Below are 17,090 nucleotides of genomic sequence, written 5' to 3'. Positions count from 1 at the left end.
TTATCTTCCATGGCATCCCTTGTTTTTCTCCTCGGGTTTGTCATATATTGTGTCTTCCTTAGTTCTCCGACGTTTTTTACCTGCAACACAAGTTTTTACAAGAATTAGAATATTTGTATTTGCAAAATTATGGCAAGTGTCGTGTTGCCCGAGTAGTTGGGTTGCTCCTCGTGTTCGAGAGCCCATGTTCAGCCTTGCACCCTTCCCTTCCCCACTAAGTACTAAATCCTAACAATGAAGAATACCTTTCTTTGTCATGCCATTCCAAATTGCGCTTATTTCTCTAGCAAAATCTATTTCTTTTTAAACCATCTGGAATGTTACTTCAGAACCCAATACTACAAGATTATTCTTTTTTTTTGGGGTAAGGTCTTTCAGAACCAATATCATTATTATGGAAAAATTATTAGAAAGAGCAATGCGTGAAGATTTTTTAAAAAAAAAAAAAAAAACTGAATCATGATGTAAGTTGCCTTTTATCATTGATAGGAATCACTTAATAATTTCTCCATTACTAAGATCAGACCTATATCACTTGATATGATCTTTGGATACCCTGATATTGAACCAAAAGGCATGATGTCTTGATTAATTTGCGAAGCTTATTATTAGCCAATGATTTCAAATAATTTAAAAATATTTCAATCACTTGCTAACATTTAGAGTCAAAATCACTAATCATACGATATCAAAATCAAATAATTTTGATAATGATATGATGATTATAACATTTTGAATCCAAATCTCAGGACTTATTAGATACCGTGGTCCAATGAGCAATCTGCTCCTTCTTACCATTTCACAATGGAACAATAATGTGGAACCCATGGTTTGAGATAATGAAAGAGACAAAAGCTTCAAAAAGTTATACTGATTTTTTTTTGCTACTTCACTGTGTCTGTATTCTTCAACACATCATGTTATGTTTAATGAGTTGATATGGACATTCCATTAATGCTATCTGCAATTTCCACAAAATAGGGCAAGTGTGTGAATATTTCCTGAGGCTTCTATGGGCTTGATATTTATTCACCCTTCCGAGGGCACTTAAAATTCTTATATGCCTCAGTTAGGTCTACTTTGATTTTAATATTGTTTTTTTTTCCTCCTCCATGCTGCTTATTTTCTGTCACCCACTTTTGTATTTATACCCAGATCATTGGTGACCTAAAAAAATTGGGTGACCTGTTACCATCCTATAATGTTTGTGGCTGCATTGTTGAGTGCAACTTCAAACTAACAATAAATTAAGTACTTACCAATGCAGCTGTGGAAGCTGCAAAGGTGTGCATATTAACGGTATTTTGGTATATCAAATATCATCACTCCATTATGATATGCTTTTCCACATGGTTTTCAGGTATTATGTTGCACCATCAGGCAAGAGACTTCGTTCTATGGTTGAAATTCAGAGGTATATTTCTCACTTGATCATTGCAATATTATGGTGATCTTTGCTCTTTTTATTTTTCATATTGTAATATTTAATTTTTCAAAATAAATGTATAAACAAATTACTTGAGGGTGGTTTATTCTAACACTGGTAGTAAGTGGTTTTGTGATATATCCTTTGAATTTATTCATAATGCTTCTGATTATTCAGGCACTTGCTAGAACATCCAGAGTACATGGCAAAAGGGGTGACTATGTCGCAATTTTCATTTCAAATCCCAAGACCGTTGCAGGAAAACTATGTGAGAAAGCGTCCTACTCGTTTGACAGGTTCATATGATGGCAATTGTGTTGGAAATAGTGGCCTAGTTACACACACAACACTATATTATTTGGAAGAGAATAGAAATGGAAGAAAATACTTTTTATTTCACTTCTTCTATTATTTGACTAGAGTACATGAATATATAGGCCTCACATATGTATGTGTAACCATTACATTTAAATGTCTATAACTCTCCTACCTCCCACTAACATAATCTTCAATATGCATAACTCCCACTAACATAGTATTTGTTAGGCTTAACTCTCATGACTCTTTATTTTACATAACCTTAACTCCCACTAAGACAATTTATTACCCACTAACATGCTAAATTAACACATGCATCATGGATACAAAAATACTTGAAAATACTAAATACTAAAATCAAGTTTATTTTCAACACCCCCCTTTAAACTTGATTTTGTAACTTGAAAAACCTTCTTATTAATCTTGGGGGCTTAATCAAAAATTCGATAGTTGATCTTCAATTCCACCTCCTTCAATAGCTTCAATCTTCTTGGCCATTTCCATTGATGTGTAGGGCTTATGAAACTTCTTCAAATGCTTGTTTGATGTCTTCACATAATCATATATCATCCTCTTTATACAAGCACACCATCGATCTTTTTTCTTCTTAAATTTTTTATGGATCTTCAACTTCACATATACTTCTTCTTTAGAGTCAAAAAATAATTCCATATTCACCCAACCTGTATCAATTACAAAATTCTCCAAACTATTTTTAAAAAAATAATATGAGAATTTCTTATCATCCTGGGCTTCAATCTCATACTTCTTTGGAACAACTTTCTTTAAGAGAAGTTCATCATTCTCCACAAAATAAGCATTATTTGATGAATATGAAGAAATAATAATTTCATCAAATAAGTCAAATATAACTTCTTTCAAGGTGGAATTTGTAACCATACCTGAAGATGTTAATTCACCAACTTGAACTTTTGCCTCTTCTTTAGCACTTCCTTCTTCTAAATCTTCTATTTTCACTTCATCCTCCTTCATTTTTTCAATCTCTTATTTAACACCTTTTCTTACCTCTTCCTTATTCACCATTTCAAATTCTCCTTCAACTTTTGAATCTCCAAAATCTTCAACTTCTTTTGCATGATACACCTCTTCATTCTCCACAACTTTGTCTTCAAGACTTTCATAATCATCTTTCGTAACCTCATCATTCTCAAAGCATTGTACCCAATACTCCATGGGTAATGATTCACCTCTATGATTGGAAACGATGGTCTCGAGCAGCTTCCAAATACAACTTGGAGTTTTGGACTCTCCAAAATACTCCCAAATTTCTTGATGTATTGCCTTTTGCAACACTACCAATGCCTTATCTTCTTTCTTTTCATGAAGCTTGTTGGACATGCCATTCTTTGGCTCTTCTCCAACAACATCCCACAAATCGCATGCTTTGAGGTATGAAGTCATGATGATTCTCATTCTCTTGTAATTAGAGAACATCATCTTTTCACTAAGAAAATACATTTTCTCCCCTTCATCATCATCAAGGAGAAACATGTTTTTCTTAAATGTTGAACCTTCTAGGATCAACTTCGTCTGGCCTTCAGGATCGTCTAGGCTCTGAACATGAAATCTGGCTTTGAACATGAAATCTAGCTCTGATACCACTTTGTTGGAAATAGTGGCCTAGTTACACACACAACACTATACTATTTGGAAGAGAATAGAAATGGAGGAAAATACTTTTTATTTCACTTCTTCTATTATTTGACTAGAGTACATGAATATATAGGCCTCACATATATATGTGTAACCATTACATTTAAATGTCTATAACTCTCCTATCTCCCACTAACATAATCTTCAATATGCATAACTCCCACTAACATAGTATTTGTTAGGTTTAACTCTCATGACTCTTTATTTTACATAACCTTAACTCCCACTAAGACAATTTACTACCCACTAACATGCTAAATTAACACATGCATCATGGATACAAAAATACTTGAAAATACTAAATACTAAAATCAAGTTTATTTTCAACAAATTGTCCGAGAATGCCCGCACTTCTTGGACCTAGTGAAGGTATGTAAAAGCTTTGTATTTGTAAGAAACACACTGTAACTAGAGTACTGAAATTTTTGTATTAGCTGTAAGAGGTCACTTTCCAGCCAAACTAAGGTGAACATTTTAATTTCTAAAACTAATACATCTACATATGACTGAAAGCCATCCAATGGGAGTTTATATATGCAGGTGGTTAATCCTTTTTTTGTTACATAGCATTAGGAATGCCTCTATATTATCTAATGGAACTCTCTGTTAATGAGCCTCTGACAATGTTGATTATACTCCCTGCAGTCAATCCAATAGCATGGGCAGGTCCGAATGAGGGTACAGACTTGCAGCTTGGTGGACCAGGGCTCTCTACTCCATATTTTGAGGCACCTGTTTTTGAACCCGTAAATCGACCGCCAAAGCAGGCAAGAAGGTGAAGGTAGATTAGATGTGCAGTTGCAGATTGGTGTATTTTGGGCTGAAGGTGAAGGTAGAAGAACCTCATCAAGATAGAATGGTGCCTACAATCTTTATTTTGAACCCCTTTTTGTGACCTAGGTTCAGCTTGTCGTACACATCTTATTTTCTCAGCCTTTATATTGTCTTTCCCTAAAAAACCTGTATGTTTCTCGTGAACTTGAAGAAGGTTGAAGGGGGTAGGGCTACCTGTTGTATTGAATCTGATAACTGATAGTAATGTGTAAGAAAAATATATGAAAGGGAAACTACGGGAAACTATATATAGTTTATTTTGAATCTCAGGTTTCTGATTTTCACGCGCTCTTCCATTCTGCATTTGGAATACGAAGAGCGTAAAGGATTGCATGTTTTTTCCATTGCTTTAGCCTAGTTCAACCTCATGTTGTTTGCGTAGTTTAATTTTCTTTTCATTGTGTACCTTCAGGGAGATGGGAGATATAGCTTACAGAAAGTAGGATGCATTTTGTCCATTCCTTGCAGTTTTCATTGTCTAATTTGGAGAACAGTTGGTGACAATAGGGGTGTATAGGTTCTTTTCATTTCCAAGTTTCGGACTCGTGATGTGAATGATCAAATGCATAAAACTGTTGCGAATGCTGTACGAAATACAGATTACATTTTCAATGTTCAAATGTCATTGATTTCATTTGCACAACATATCAATTTCAATTACGAACCCCTTCTAAATTGGAATGCACTCTCGAGTGCTCTTTTAAGTAAATGAGCTGGAACCCTATGGTTCCCAAGAACATCTCATGTATTGCAGACAACTATGGACGATAGAAGAGGATCAGCAACACCAGTAATTACAGCACCCCTGCTTCTAAGCTGCAATAGATAATTCAATGCTCTCTGTGTGATAACCTCGCCCGGTATCAGTACAGGAATCCCTGGTGGGAATGGAGTTATAAGCTCCCCGCATATTTCACCAAGGCTCTCTCTAACACTCACTTTTCTTTTACTCGCAAAGAAGGCATCTCTTGGGCTCAAGATCATGTTAATGTCATCAAAGGGTGAACACTCAATATCATCCAATCTCTGACTCATGCCCTGATTTAGTGAGAAAGTTCCCGATAAATGCTTGAATCCTGACACTAGTCTCAGAACATGCTCTCTACAAGTTCCAAGATTAATCGCGAAGGTAATAGATCCAGAACCTATAAGTTCGGAAACCACCCCATAATCCTTAATTAAAATATGATCCGCTTCATATCCAGAAAGACCAAGCTGCCATACGCCAATAGTAATTCGCAAGGGATCAAAGGCAGGAAAGCTAGAGAAGCTTGGAAAATCGAGGACTGCAATACCTGGTATTTTGTTGATCAGAGTTCTCATTTCAACAGCCAATTCCATTACTTTGTTGAAAATTGTTTCGGGGTTTTCACTTAGTTGAGCCCTAGCTGCATCTAGCGAAGCTAAAAGCAGATAACTTGGACTAGTGCTTTGAATGGTTTGGAGACATTTGCAAATCCTCTCTCTATCTACTCGATTTCCTGACATATGTAACATTGATGACTGCGTAAGAGAGCACAAGACTTTGTGAGTAGACTGCACAGCAAGATCAGCACCTTGCTGGAGGGCTGAACAAGGCATGCTGGGATGAAATCCCAAGTGTGCACCATGAGCCTCATCAACAATCAATGGAATGTTGCAAGAATGACACAGCTTTGATATCTCGCTCAAGTTGCTGCATATACCATGGTAAGTAGGGGAAGTGACAAAAACTGCAGCCGCTTTTCGACCTTCCATTTCCAATTCCTTGATTGCTTTCTCTACCTGCAGCATTAACAATGTCAGAAAAATAGCAACTTTTACAACTTATACCATTGTAACAGATAATAATGGGGCGTACTCATGCCTGCAAAGCAGTGATTCCACCAGCGATGTCCCAATCAAAATCATACTCGGGAATGATGTACTTTGGTACTACTCCAGACAATACAATGGCAGAGATGGCTGATATATGGGAATTCCGGGGGATAATCAGAGAGTCTCCCGGGGAACAAGTGGCCATAATTGCCGTATGGATTCCACAAGTTGTGCCCCCAACAAGAAACCATGTCTCTGATGCGCCAAACAGTTTGGCTGCTTGTTCTTGTGCATCTAAAATGGACCTTTTGGGAGAAAGGGACGGGGGTAAATTTAAATCATGAAGAAAAGTTCTGAAGCCAATGAGTCGAGTCAATGATGATGGAGCAGCTAGCCCTCTGTTATGCCCTGGGAAGTGAAAACTGGCAGCATCTTGTTCTGCTAAAGCTTGTAATGCACTAACTAGTGGAGGGGAGATGTCTAGCATAGATTTATGAGAATCGGAAATGATAAGATTATCTTCCATGACATTCCTTATTTTTCCCCTCAGGTCTGTCTTATCTCGTGTCTTCCTTAGCTCTCCGACGGTTTTTACCTGTAACATAGTTTTAAAAAGAATTAGCATCTTTATATTTACAAAATTATGGCAAGTGTCGTGTTGCCCGAGTAGTTGGGTTGCTCCTCGTGTTTGGAAACCCATGTTTAGCCTTGCACACTCCCCTTCCCCTCTAACAACTAAATACTATGAAGAATACCTTTCTTTGTCACGACATTCCAAACTGTGCTTATTTCTCTAACAAAATTTATTTCTTTTTAAACCATGTGGAATTTTATTTCAGAAAATACCTGTGTTTTTTCATTATTATTATTATTATTTTTGGGTAAGGTCTTTCAGGACCGATATCATTATTAAGGAGAAAGTATTAGAAATGTGAAGATTTTTGAAAAAAAAAAAACTGAATCATGAAATAAGTTGCCTTTTATCATTGGTGGGGATCACCTAATAATTTCTCCGTTATTAAGATCAGACCTATCTCACTTGATATGATCTCTGGATGCCCTACATCATATCGAACCAAAATGCATGATGTGTTATTAATATGCCAAGTTTATTATTATTAGCCAATGATTTCAAATAATTTAATAATATTTCAATCACTTGCTAACATTTCGAGTCATTTTTGTATTACATTGGCCAATTTATTTGATTTTGATAATGATAGCATGATTATAACATTTTGAATCCAAATCTCAGAGCCTTACCAGATACCCGTGGTTCAATGAGCAATCTGCCCCTTCTTACCATTTCACGATGCAACAATAATGTTCACATTGTGCCCCTCAATTCATAAAAAAATAAAATAAAAATAAAAAAAATACACTATACCAAGACTAACATAAAATCCATAATCACATTTTCTTTTTCTCTCCGTTTCTGATCATCCAAACAGAAGATAGATTGAATTTTATTAGAGAAAAATGTTGGAATGAAAACCCACCTGGGAAATGCGAAGCCTTGATCTTCTGCTAGACGTCAAACTCCAGTTATTGCCAAAACTGAAGCTAAAACAGCTCTGCCAAGGAAGTAAGAGATTCAGAGACGGGGTTTGTTTGGGTTTGCAGTATATATAGCACAAATGTGCAATGCAAAGTATATATGTGTATCCAAACATGACCAATTTAGAGAACAGAAACACCTCTTACCATATCCAAAATAGTGGAACCCATGGCATGAGACTCTCTAACTCTCTGTAATTCTCGGCCAGCTCTCCTCTCTTTTTTTTTACCTCGTCGCAATCTCAGTCCTCTCTTATTCTCTCAATCTCTTTAACCATGTGAAACAATTGCAATGTTACAGTGCTAGGTTGTGTTTGGTGTAAGATGTATATAAAAGTAAATAGGTGAGTCATCAGATAAGTGGTGCATGTGTGAAACGTGTCTTAAGACCTTGCAATCACCTAGAATCAACCATCCTAATTATTCATAAATTCCCAAAGTCCCCATCACACTTGAATAATTTCACAAGGACCTCTAATATCCCTTTAATAAAATTAAACTCCCCAAATAAAATAATAAAGTCTCCAAAATAAATTTACTAATCATACATTTAATCAAAATTAAAGCTTAATCTAAAACCCGGGTATTACACTGCCTTTGTTCTTCAATACATCATACATATTTATAAGCAAGTTTCACATGCATAATTTGGCTTTTGAATAATATTTTTAAAAGTTAAAAGCAAACACTAGTTAGGAGTTAAACATAATTATTATTGATCGACAAGATATAAGAAAGTTGGGGCTCACTTCCTTTTATATTGCATTTATATACGAACAATCATTGGTGTTCAGTTAAGGACTCTGCACACCCTAAAATACTTGTTTTTCTTTTTTTCACATTCATTTCACGTTTTTTATATGTTCCTCACTCCTTTATTATCCACATTATAAATAATTTTTTTAAAAAAAAAAACCTTGTTAAGGCTCCATTTGTTTCGACAGAAAATATTCTTTTTAGAGAATTTTTTTTTTTCAGGTAAAATATTCTTTAATTTTTACTTTGTTAGTGTTTAGTAAAGGTTTACGTTGAGATTGAGATTGAGTCTATCGGGCGAGGCATGTAAAATAACTTACCGAAAATTTATGTATAAATTACTTTTGTTAAATTTTTTTATTTTATTTTCTCTTCATGTGAGTTATTTTATCCACTGGACAGTGATGGAGTGAAACATTTTATGAGAGAGAGTTTACTGGCATTACGGATCTGTTTACTCTTTCTTTAGCACGCACGCTTGTGCCATGTTTGGATGACTGTCTTTCCCTCTCTATCCAGGGAGCAAATTAGCAATTTCCACTCTATTTCACTGCTGAGAAACACACACGCTCTCTCTCAACATTATCTATCTCTACATCATCTCTACTAAAAAAACCATTAAATTAACAAAATTAGTTATAACAATTCAAATATCACAAATTTTAAAAGGGTGAAGCCCAGCTACATTCCATGAGATTTGATAAAAAGATATTTAGAGAAAATTTACCTGTTTGTTGGACAAAGACATCCTTGAAAGTTCAAAAATGGACAAAGACACCCCTTTTACATGAGAAATTGACCAAATTACCCTTTAACCGTTTAGGAGAATTTTTTAACTTTAAAATTTAATAAATTGGACCAATCTATCCTCATGAACAATTTATACATAAAATAAAAAAATAAAAAACTCTTTTTATTTTTTTATAAATGCCCCACTTCTTAAAAATGTAAACGTCTAAAATGATTTTTTGATCCAATACATATATTTCAAATAAATTATATTTTGTTATTACTTCTTTTCTTTTTCTTTTTTATTTTTAAATTAAGATACTTAATTCTTTTATCTAAAAAAATTAAACCAATCTCTTTTCCTTAAAAATAAAAAATATGGTAACAGCATAACTTTATGCATCTTAAATTATATATAAAATATTATGCATTTCCCAACATAAAAGAAAATAGGTGTCAGTGTAACTTTATGCATGTTTTTTTTTTTTATTTTATGTTGGGAAATGCATAATATTTGATATCTATAATTTAAGATGCAAAAAGTTATACTGGTACCATATTTTTTATTTTTAAGGAAAAGAGATTGGTTTAATTTTTTTAGATAAAAAATTAAGCATCTTAATTTAAAAAGAAAAAAGAAAAAGAAAAGAAGTAATAACAAAATATAATTTATTTAAAATATATGTATTGGATTAAAACGTCATTTTAGACATCTACATTTTTTAGAAGTTAGGACATTTATAAAGTAAATAACCAAAAAAATAGTGAACAATAAATTTTTTTTTTTTTTATGCATAAATTGTTCATGAGGGTAGATTGGTTCAATTTATTAAATTGTAAAGTTAAAAAAGTCTTCTAAACGGTCAAAAAATAATTTGGCCAATTTCTCATATAAAGGGATATATTTGTCCATTTATAAACCTTTAGGAAATGTCTTTGTCTAAAAAATAGGTAAATTTTTTCTAAGTGTTCTTCTACCAAACATTAAGGGATGTAACTGTACTTTACCCAATGTTAAATTACTGAAAACATCTTCTACAAATTCCCACCGTGTAAGTGTAATCATTCCCTGCAAGTGTTCAAACCTTTTTATTTGAAAAAGAAATTAGCATTATATGTTTGGTCACAAGTGAACATAAAATCATTCATGCTCATTGAAAACAAATATATATATATATATATATATATATATATATATATATATATATATATATATATTACAATAAGTTAGATAATTAAATTTTAAATTATTCTGTATAGAGCATCTAACTCTTCAAGCAAAGATACATCCCCTCCTCCTAATCTTAATTTGTCAATATATATATATATATATATATATAGTATACACGTGTATGTGCGTGTGTGGAAGAAGTCGGCGATTGATGAACCAAAGATATGGAAAGAGAAGGTATAGAGGGATTGGGGTGAAATTTCTTTCTCTAGAGAACTTTCTTCTCTAAGTTCTTGCTTGAATCAATCTCTCTGAACAATTTTATTAAATTAAAGAAAGGGCCAACAGCTAGCATCCAAACTAACTTTCTAAGAAAAATTATTATATAGTTTTTTTTTTTTTTTTTTTTTTTTTTTGCGAGTGTAACATTTCAAATGTGCTAAATTAGAACCATCGAAAAAAAATTTCCAATACTGAATTATTGGATAGCAACGTTTAATGCTGGGTATTATGATTGGGTTTTTTTTTTGAAGATTTGGTTTATCTTTCTTTCTTGAAGCACATGGATGGTTGTATTTAAAAATAAATTAAAAAAAAGCACATGGATGATCTTCCATATGGGGAATTGATAGCGACAATGTGGTGACGGCCACAGTGGATATTATGATTGGGTTTTGTATTATTTTTATTTTTATTTTTCATATAGAAAATTGATAGCTACAATGTGGTGAGGGCCACAGTGGATAGGGCTCAAATTGCCTGTTGTGAGTTACGCTACAGTCCCCTGCTATGAGCTGATGAAAGGCCTTAGTTTAACCACGTGTGCTTCAGTTTGTAATATGTCTGTGGGCTCCACTAAAATGGTGCAAAACGCATTATTCCGTTAAATCTGCCTTCCGTTAAACATCCATCTCTCGGCATCTCTGAAAAAGCCCAAAAGAGCCGGTTCTACAAATTAATTGAGCCGTCTCCAAAAAATTGGGTTGAGCCGTCTCCACATTTCTTCTTGAGCCGGCTGTCCATTATTTTTTTTTTTTTCTTTCATTTTTATTTTTTTTTTGCTTGGCAAGGAGCCGGCTCTCAAAATTCTGAGAGCCGGCTCCATATTTATTATGAGCCGGCTGCCAACTCAAAGAGCCGGCTCAACAACTTAGAGCCGGCTCCATTGAACTTCAAGAGCCGGCTCCATTAAATCCCAAGAGCTGTTAAATTTAGGTGTGAAATTAGTTTGGCAAAGATGTGAAATTAGTTTGTTAGAACTGTGTGAATAACTTATTTTGATGGTGAAAGTGATCAGTGTCCCTACTTATTAAACTTCACAATGTATTTTTTCTCATAAATATGACATAATAACATGTGAAATGTGTAATTGCCGCATACATGAGAAGACAAAATATTTGGATAACACATTGGTATCTAATAAAGCCAACTCAGTTAAAAAAAAACAATTATGGAAGATTTTACATTCACTAGAATGGTTATTGAAGATTATAGAAGAAAATCCTACAATTAACCAAGATTTCAAATACGCTAGAATGCTTTCAAGTAAAAAAAATCATAATTTACACTAACGGATGACAAATGAAAGAATTAAAAAATGTTAAATTTAGGTGTGAAATTAGTTTTGCAGAGGTGTGAAATTAGTTTTACAGAACTATGTGAATAGCTTATTTTGATGGTGAAGGTGATCAATGTCCCTACTTATTAAACTTCACAATGTATTTTTTCTAATAAATGTGACATAATAACCTGTGAAATGTGTAATTGCCGCATACACGAGAAGACAAAATATTTGGATAACACATTGGTATCTAATGAAGCCAACTCAGTTAAAAAAAAAAAACAATTATGGAAGATTGTACATTCACTACAATGGTTATTGAAGATTATAGAAGAAAATTCTACAATTAACCAAGATTTCAAATACGCTAGAATGCTTAACTAATGTCAATTTCAAGAAAAAAAAATTTCATAATTTACACTAACGGATGACAAATGAAAGAATTAAAAAAATGTTAAATTTAGGTGTGAAATTAGTTTTGCAGAGCTGTGTAAATAGTTTATTTTGATGGTGAAGATGATCAGTGTCCCTACTTGTTAAACTTCATAATGTATTTTTTCTCATAAATGTGACATAATAACCTGTGAAATGTGTAATTGCCGCATACATGAGAAGACAAAATATTTGGATAACACATTGGTACCTAATGAAGCCAACTCAGTTAAAAAAAAAAAACAATTATGCAAGATTTTACATTCACTAGAATGGTTATTGAAGATTATAGAAGAAAATCTTACAATTATCGAAGATTTTAAATACGTTAGAATGCTTAACCAATGTCAATTTCAAGTAAAAAAAAATCATAATTTACACTAACAAATGACAAATGAAAGAATTAAAAAATGTTAAATTTAGGTGTGAAATTAGTTTTGCAGAGGTGTGAAATTAGTTTTACAGAACTGTGTGAATAGCTTATTTTGATGGTAAAGGTGATCAGTGTCCTTACTTATTAAACTTCACAATGTTTTTTTCCTCATAAATATCACATAATAACCTGTGAAATGCGTAATTGCCGCATACATGAGAAGACAAAATATTTGGATAACACATTAGTACCTAATGAAGCCAACGCAGTTAAAAAAAATAATTATGGAAGATTTTACATTCACTAAAATGGTTATTGAAGATTATAGAAGAAAATCCTATAATTATCCAATATTTCAAATACACTATAATGCTTAACCAATGTCAATTTCAAGTAAATAAATATTATAATTTACACTAATGGATGACAAATGAAAGAATTAAAAAATGTTAAATTTAGGTGTGAAATTAGTTTTGCAGAGGTGTGAAATTAGTTTTATAAAACTGTGTGAATAGTTTATTTTGATGGTGAAGGTGATCAGTGTCCCTAATTATTAAACTTTATAATGTATTTTTTCTCAGAAATGTGACATAATAACTTGTAAAATGTGTAATTGCCGCATACATGAGAAGACAATATATTTAGATAACACATTGGTACGTAATGAAGCCAACTCAGTTAAAAAAAAATAATAATTACGGAAAATTTTACATTCACTAGAATGGTTATTGAAGATTATTGAAGAAAATCTTACAATTACGCTATATTTCAAATACGCTAGAATGCTTAACCAATGTCAATTTCAAGTAAAAAAAAAAAATCATAATTTACACTAATGGATGACAAATGAAAGAATTAAAAAATGTTAAATTTAGGTGTGATATTAGTTTTGCAGAGGTGTGAAATTAGTTTAGTAGAACTGTGTAAATAGCTTATTTTAATGGTGAAGGTAATCAGTGTCCCTACTTATTAAACTTCACAATGTATTTTTTCTCATAAATGTCACATAATAACATGTGAAATGTGTAATTGCCGCATACATGAGAAGAAAAAATATTTGGATAACAAATTGGTACCTAATGAAGCCAACTTAGTTAAAAAAAACAATTATGTAAGATTTTACATTCACTAGAATGGTTATTGAAGATTATAGAAAAAAATTCTACAATTATCCAACATTTCAAATATGCTAGAATGCTTAACCAATGTCAATTTCAAGTAAAAAAATATCATAATTTACACTAACAGATGAAAAATGAAAGAATTAAAAAATGTTAAATTTAGGTGTCAAATTAGTTTTACAGAGTTGTGAAATTAGTTTTACAGAACTGTGTCAATAGCTTATTTTGATGGTGAAGGTGATCAGAGTTCCTGTGATCAGAATTTTTAGAGCCGGCTCCTTGCCAAGCAAAAAAAATTAAAAATAAAAGAAAAAAAAAAATAATGGACAGCCAACTCAAGAAGAAATGTGGAGACGGCTCAACCCAATTTTTTGAAGACGGCTCAATTAATTTGTAGAGCCGGCTCTTTTGGGCTTTTTCAGAGATGCCGAGAGATGGATGTTTAACTGAAGGCAGATTTAACGGAATAATGCGTTTTGCACCATTTTAGTGGAGCCCATAGACATATTACAAACTGAAGCACACGTGGCCAAATTAAGGCCTTTCATCAGCTCACAGCAGGGGATTGCAGGGTAACTCACAGCAGAGGATTTGAGCCCCAGTGGATATTATGATTGGGTTTTGTATTATTATTATTATTATTATTATTTTAATTTTTTTTTTGAAGATTTAGTTTTATGCTATTTTACTTCTACAATGATCTTACTTTCTTGAAGGACATGGATGATCTTCCCATTTAGGGAATTGGATAGCGACAATGTGGTGGGGGCCACCGTGGACGTCTAAGGCTGGGTAATATTATGAATGTTTTTTTTTTTTTTTTTTTTTTTTTTTTTTTTTTTTGAGATATGGTTGTTCACTTGTACATCTTACGTTCTTGAAGCACATGAATGATCTTCATTCAGGGAACAGCACGGGAATGATGTGCACATGACAGGGATACCCTTTTTATCAAATTCATTTCACAAATAAATTTTTATTTGGGCTAATCTTATAAAAATTTTGACTACTTTCAAAATTTGATCATACTTTCCATCTATTTTAGAAAATTCGACACTTTAAAATGTGATCAAATTGCCCCCAGTGATTAAATTAAAATTTGATATTTATTATTTAAAAATTATAGAACTACCCCTAATTGGGTCTTCTCTCCCTACACACTCTCTCTCCTACAACCCGACGACAAACTTGTGCTGGCGACGCAAGGAGATGAAATTTAGATGAAGCCGATGCAAAGATGAGTGAACGACGATGAGTGATCTAGGGTTTGGGACAATTTGATTACTTTTTAAAGTCACGTGGGTTTTCTAAAATAGGTTGGAGTTTATGATCAAATTTTAAAAATAGTGGACGTTTTATGGAATTAGCCTTTTTTATTTTTCAAAAAAATCAATTGAGCACCTAGCATTGGGTTAGGGGCAGGTTGGGCACGTTTTGAGTATATGTATTTTTTTAAAAAATAATTAAATTTTATAATTTTTTGTAGTATAATTAAATATTTAACAATTATAACAACAAAATTGTTGTTAAAATTTAAAAGTATCATAAGAAAAAAATTATAGTTAATAAAATAATATTTATTTATATTGTAATTATAAATGGAGACGAATTTAGAACTTTTTGAATTTTAAACTCCAGTTGAATTTTAAACTCTATTCTTAAATCCACCTCTCAAATGCAGTTGAATTTTAAACTCTATTCTCAAATCCACCCCTATCCCGATTAAAATGATCCCAAACCAATTTTGGTAGAGACAAAACGGGATAGGACCGACGAGATCAATTAACTTGACATCCCTGCTTCTAACATACAAACCAAAAATAAGATCTTCTAACATGAGTTTATTTTATTTATTATTATTATTTTTTTTTTGGTTTGGTTTGGCTTGGTTTGGTCCTCGTACGTTTTCGGAGCTTTCAATTGAAAAATGGGACAAGTGCTGTATACTATGCCTAGCACTTTTATTTTTATTTGAAAAAGGTGGGTAAAAAGCATCCCTATTCTTTGTACATTGTGTAAAAATACTCCTCAATACAAAATTTGACATAAATTCATACTATAATACTCATTTTACCATTTTACTTCTTCAAAAATGTCCAAGGGTGCAATGTGCCCATTACCTTATTTTTTGCTGGATTGGGCTAAACCACCAGTAAATCTGAAATTGATCCGATTGCTCACGGTGAAACACAGACGAGCTGCACACTGAGTTGAAGCTTAAGCCCAACTGGAGTGAATCACAGACGAGTTGCACACGGCGGCAAAGGCAACATCAATGGCAAAATCAGAATAACAACAGCAAAGCTCCGGCGACATCTCATACAACTTCGACCCACCTAGGTGAAACCCACTTAGGTGTTTTGAGCTTCAAGTCCTAGTTCATGCATGAGACGCAACATCCATACATGCTCCACTTCCAACGGCAACTGCGACACAACTGTGAGCTCCATCACTTGCACGAAAAACTAGTAAGCTCACTCCATTTTAGTTCGTGCATTCCGTTGACAGAGACTGACCGAAAACACTCCAGTTGTTCAACATCCATCTTTTCCGGTGACGAGTTACGGAGAGATGAAGCGGACTGAACAACCGAGCATGAACCGGCGATGATGAACTGAGTTAATACCCGACAGCGGCAATGCCAGGAGCGACCGGACTAAACTTACCGGCGTCATCGGTTGCCGCAACAATGCAATAAGACTGAATATAGACAGGGTGGAGGATGTTGATGATTGCGGCAACTTATTCAGTTCTGTAATTGGATTTTGGAAATTTTCTTTTTCTCCACCACTAAATTGGGGTTGAAGAAGATTGGTTTTTTTTTTTTTTTTTTTTTTAAATTTGTTTTTTTATTTATTATTTATTTTTTAAACTTCTGTTCCCTTTTTAGTCATTTCACAAAATGATATATATATATATTTTTTATATATTTAATAAAATGTGTCAACAAGGGCATTTTAGTCCAACTCTATATTAAATGTGTCAGTATGACATATTTGCACAAATGTTATAGTTTAGTAGTGTTTTTTGCACATGAGTAGTGTAATATGCACTGTAAACATATTATAGGGTTTTTTCTACACTTGACCCATTAAAAAATGGATAACACCTGCTTACTCACCGGTTGATAGGCAGTTCATGCTTACCATCGATGTGGCGCAACAATAAAGTGACAAGTGTCCTATAATGTAAAAATAAAAAAAAATAAAAATTAATAAAAGATTTAAGAAGTTATTTGGATTAAATCCAGTAGATCCAAATCAAACCCATATCTAATTATTTCTTTCCCATGCTACTCTATTGCCTTAATCCCTAAACTCTAAGGAATCACAACTACAAGT

The 17,090-nt window shown here is 33.0% G+C and overlaps 3 protein-coding genes across 3 annotated transcripts; 1 reads left to right on the top strand and 2 right to left on the bottom strand.

Moving 5' to 3' along the window:
• Positions 1-956: 956 nt before the first annotated feature.
• On the top strand, positions 957-2,186 carry LOC132279298 (uncharacterized). The gene is made up of 3 exons (XM_059781226.1): positions 957-1,284; positions 1,361-1,414; positions 1,604-2,186. The coding sequence occupies exons 1-3, from the start codon at positions 1,262-1,264 to the stop codon at positions 1,905-1,907; spliced, it is 381 nt and encodes a 126-aa protein (XP_059637209.1). The 5' UTR covers positions 957-1,261; the 3' UTR covers positions 1,908-2,186.
• A 2,591-nt stretch (positions 2,187-4,777) lies between these two features.
• On the bottom strand, positions 4,778-6,110 carry LOC132279297 (uncharacterized). Its single transcript, XM_059781225.1, has one exon. It carries the CDS (start codon positions 6,023-6,025, stop codon positions 4,994-4,996), a length of 1,032 nt encoding a protein of 343 aa, XP_059637208.1. The 5' UTR covers positions 6,026-6,110; the 3' UTR covers positions 4,778-4,993.
• On the bottom strand, positions 6,093-7,777 carry LOC132277950 (uncharacterized). Its single transcript, XM_059779788.1, has 3 exons — positions 7,754-7,777; positions 7,549-7,623; positions 6,093-6,644 (listed from the first exon to the last, which is right to left on the bottom strand). Exons 1-3 carry the CDS (start codon positions 7,775-7,777, stop codon positions 6,093-6,095), a joined length of 651 nt encoding a protein of 216 aa, XP_059635771.1.
• Between the last annotated feature and the right edge of the window lie 9,313 nt (positions 7,778-17,090).

This window comes from Cornus florida, unplaced genomic scaffold (genome assembly GCF_030987335.1).
Source record: "Cornus florida cultivar Cherokee Brave unplaced genomic scaffold, ASM3098733v1 CherokeeBrave_3.0.0_Hap2_Chr10, whole genome shotgun sequence".
Classification (NCBI taxonomy): Eukaryota; Viridiplantae; Streptophyta; class Magnoliopsida; order Cornales; family Cornaceae; genus Cornus; species Cornus florida.
The sequence above is the reverse complement of the archived record's forward strand: the minus strand, read 5'-3'. Positions and strand labels throughout refer to the sequence as shown.

Excerpts from the sequence above, each read along its gene's own strand:
- LOC132279298 (XM_059781226.1), top strand. The coding sequence starts at position 1,262 with ATGCAGCTGTGGAAGCTGCAAAG. Across the intron at positions 1,285-1,360 it reads CAGCTGTGGAAGCTGCAAAG|GTATTATGTTGCACCATCAG; the intron begins GTGTGCATATTA and ends CATGGTTTTCAG. Across the intron at positions 1,415-1,603 it reads TCTATGGTTGAAATTCAGAG|GCACTTGCTAGAACATCCAG; the intron begins GTATATTTCTCA and ends CTGATTATTCAG.
- LOC132279297 (XM_059781225.1), bottom strand. The coding sequence starts at position 6,025 with ATGCTGCAGGTAGAGAAAGCAATCAAGGAATTGGAAATGGAAGGTCGA.
- LOC132277950 (XM_059779788.1), bottom strand. The coding sequence starts at position 7,777 with ATGGGTTCCACTATTTTGGATATG. Across the intron at positions 7,624-7,753 it reads GTTCCACTATTTTGGATATG|AGCTGTTTTAGCTTCAGTTT; the intron begins GTAAGAGGTGTT and ends CTTCCTTGGCAG. Across the intron at positions 6,645-7,548 it reads CAAGGCTTCGCATTTCCCAG|GTAAAAACCGTCGGAGAGCT; the intron begins GTGGGTTTTCAT and ends ACTATGTTACAG.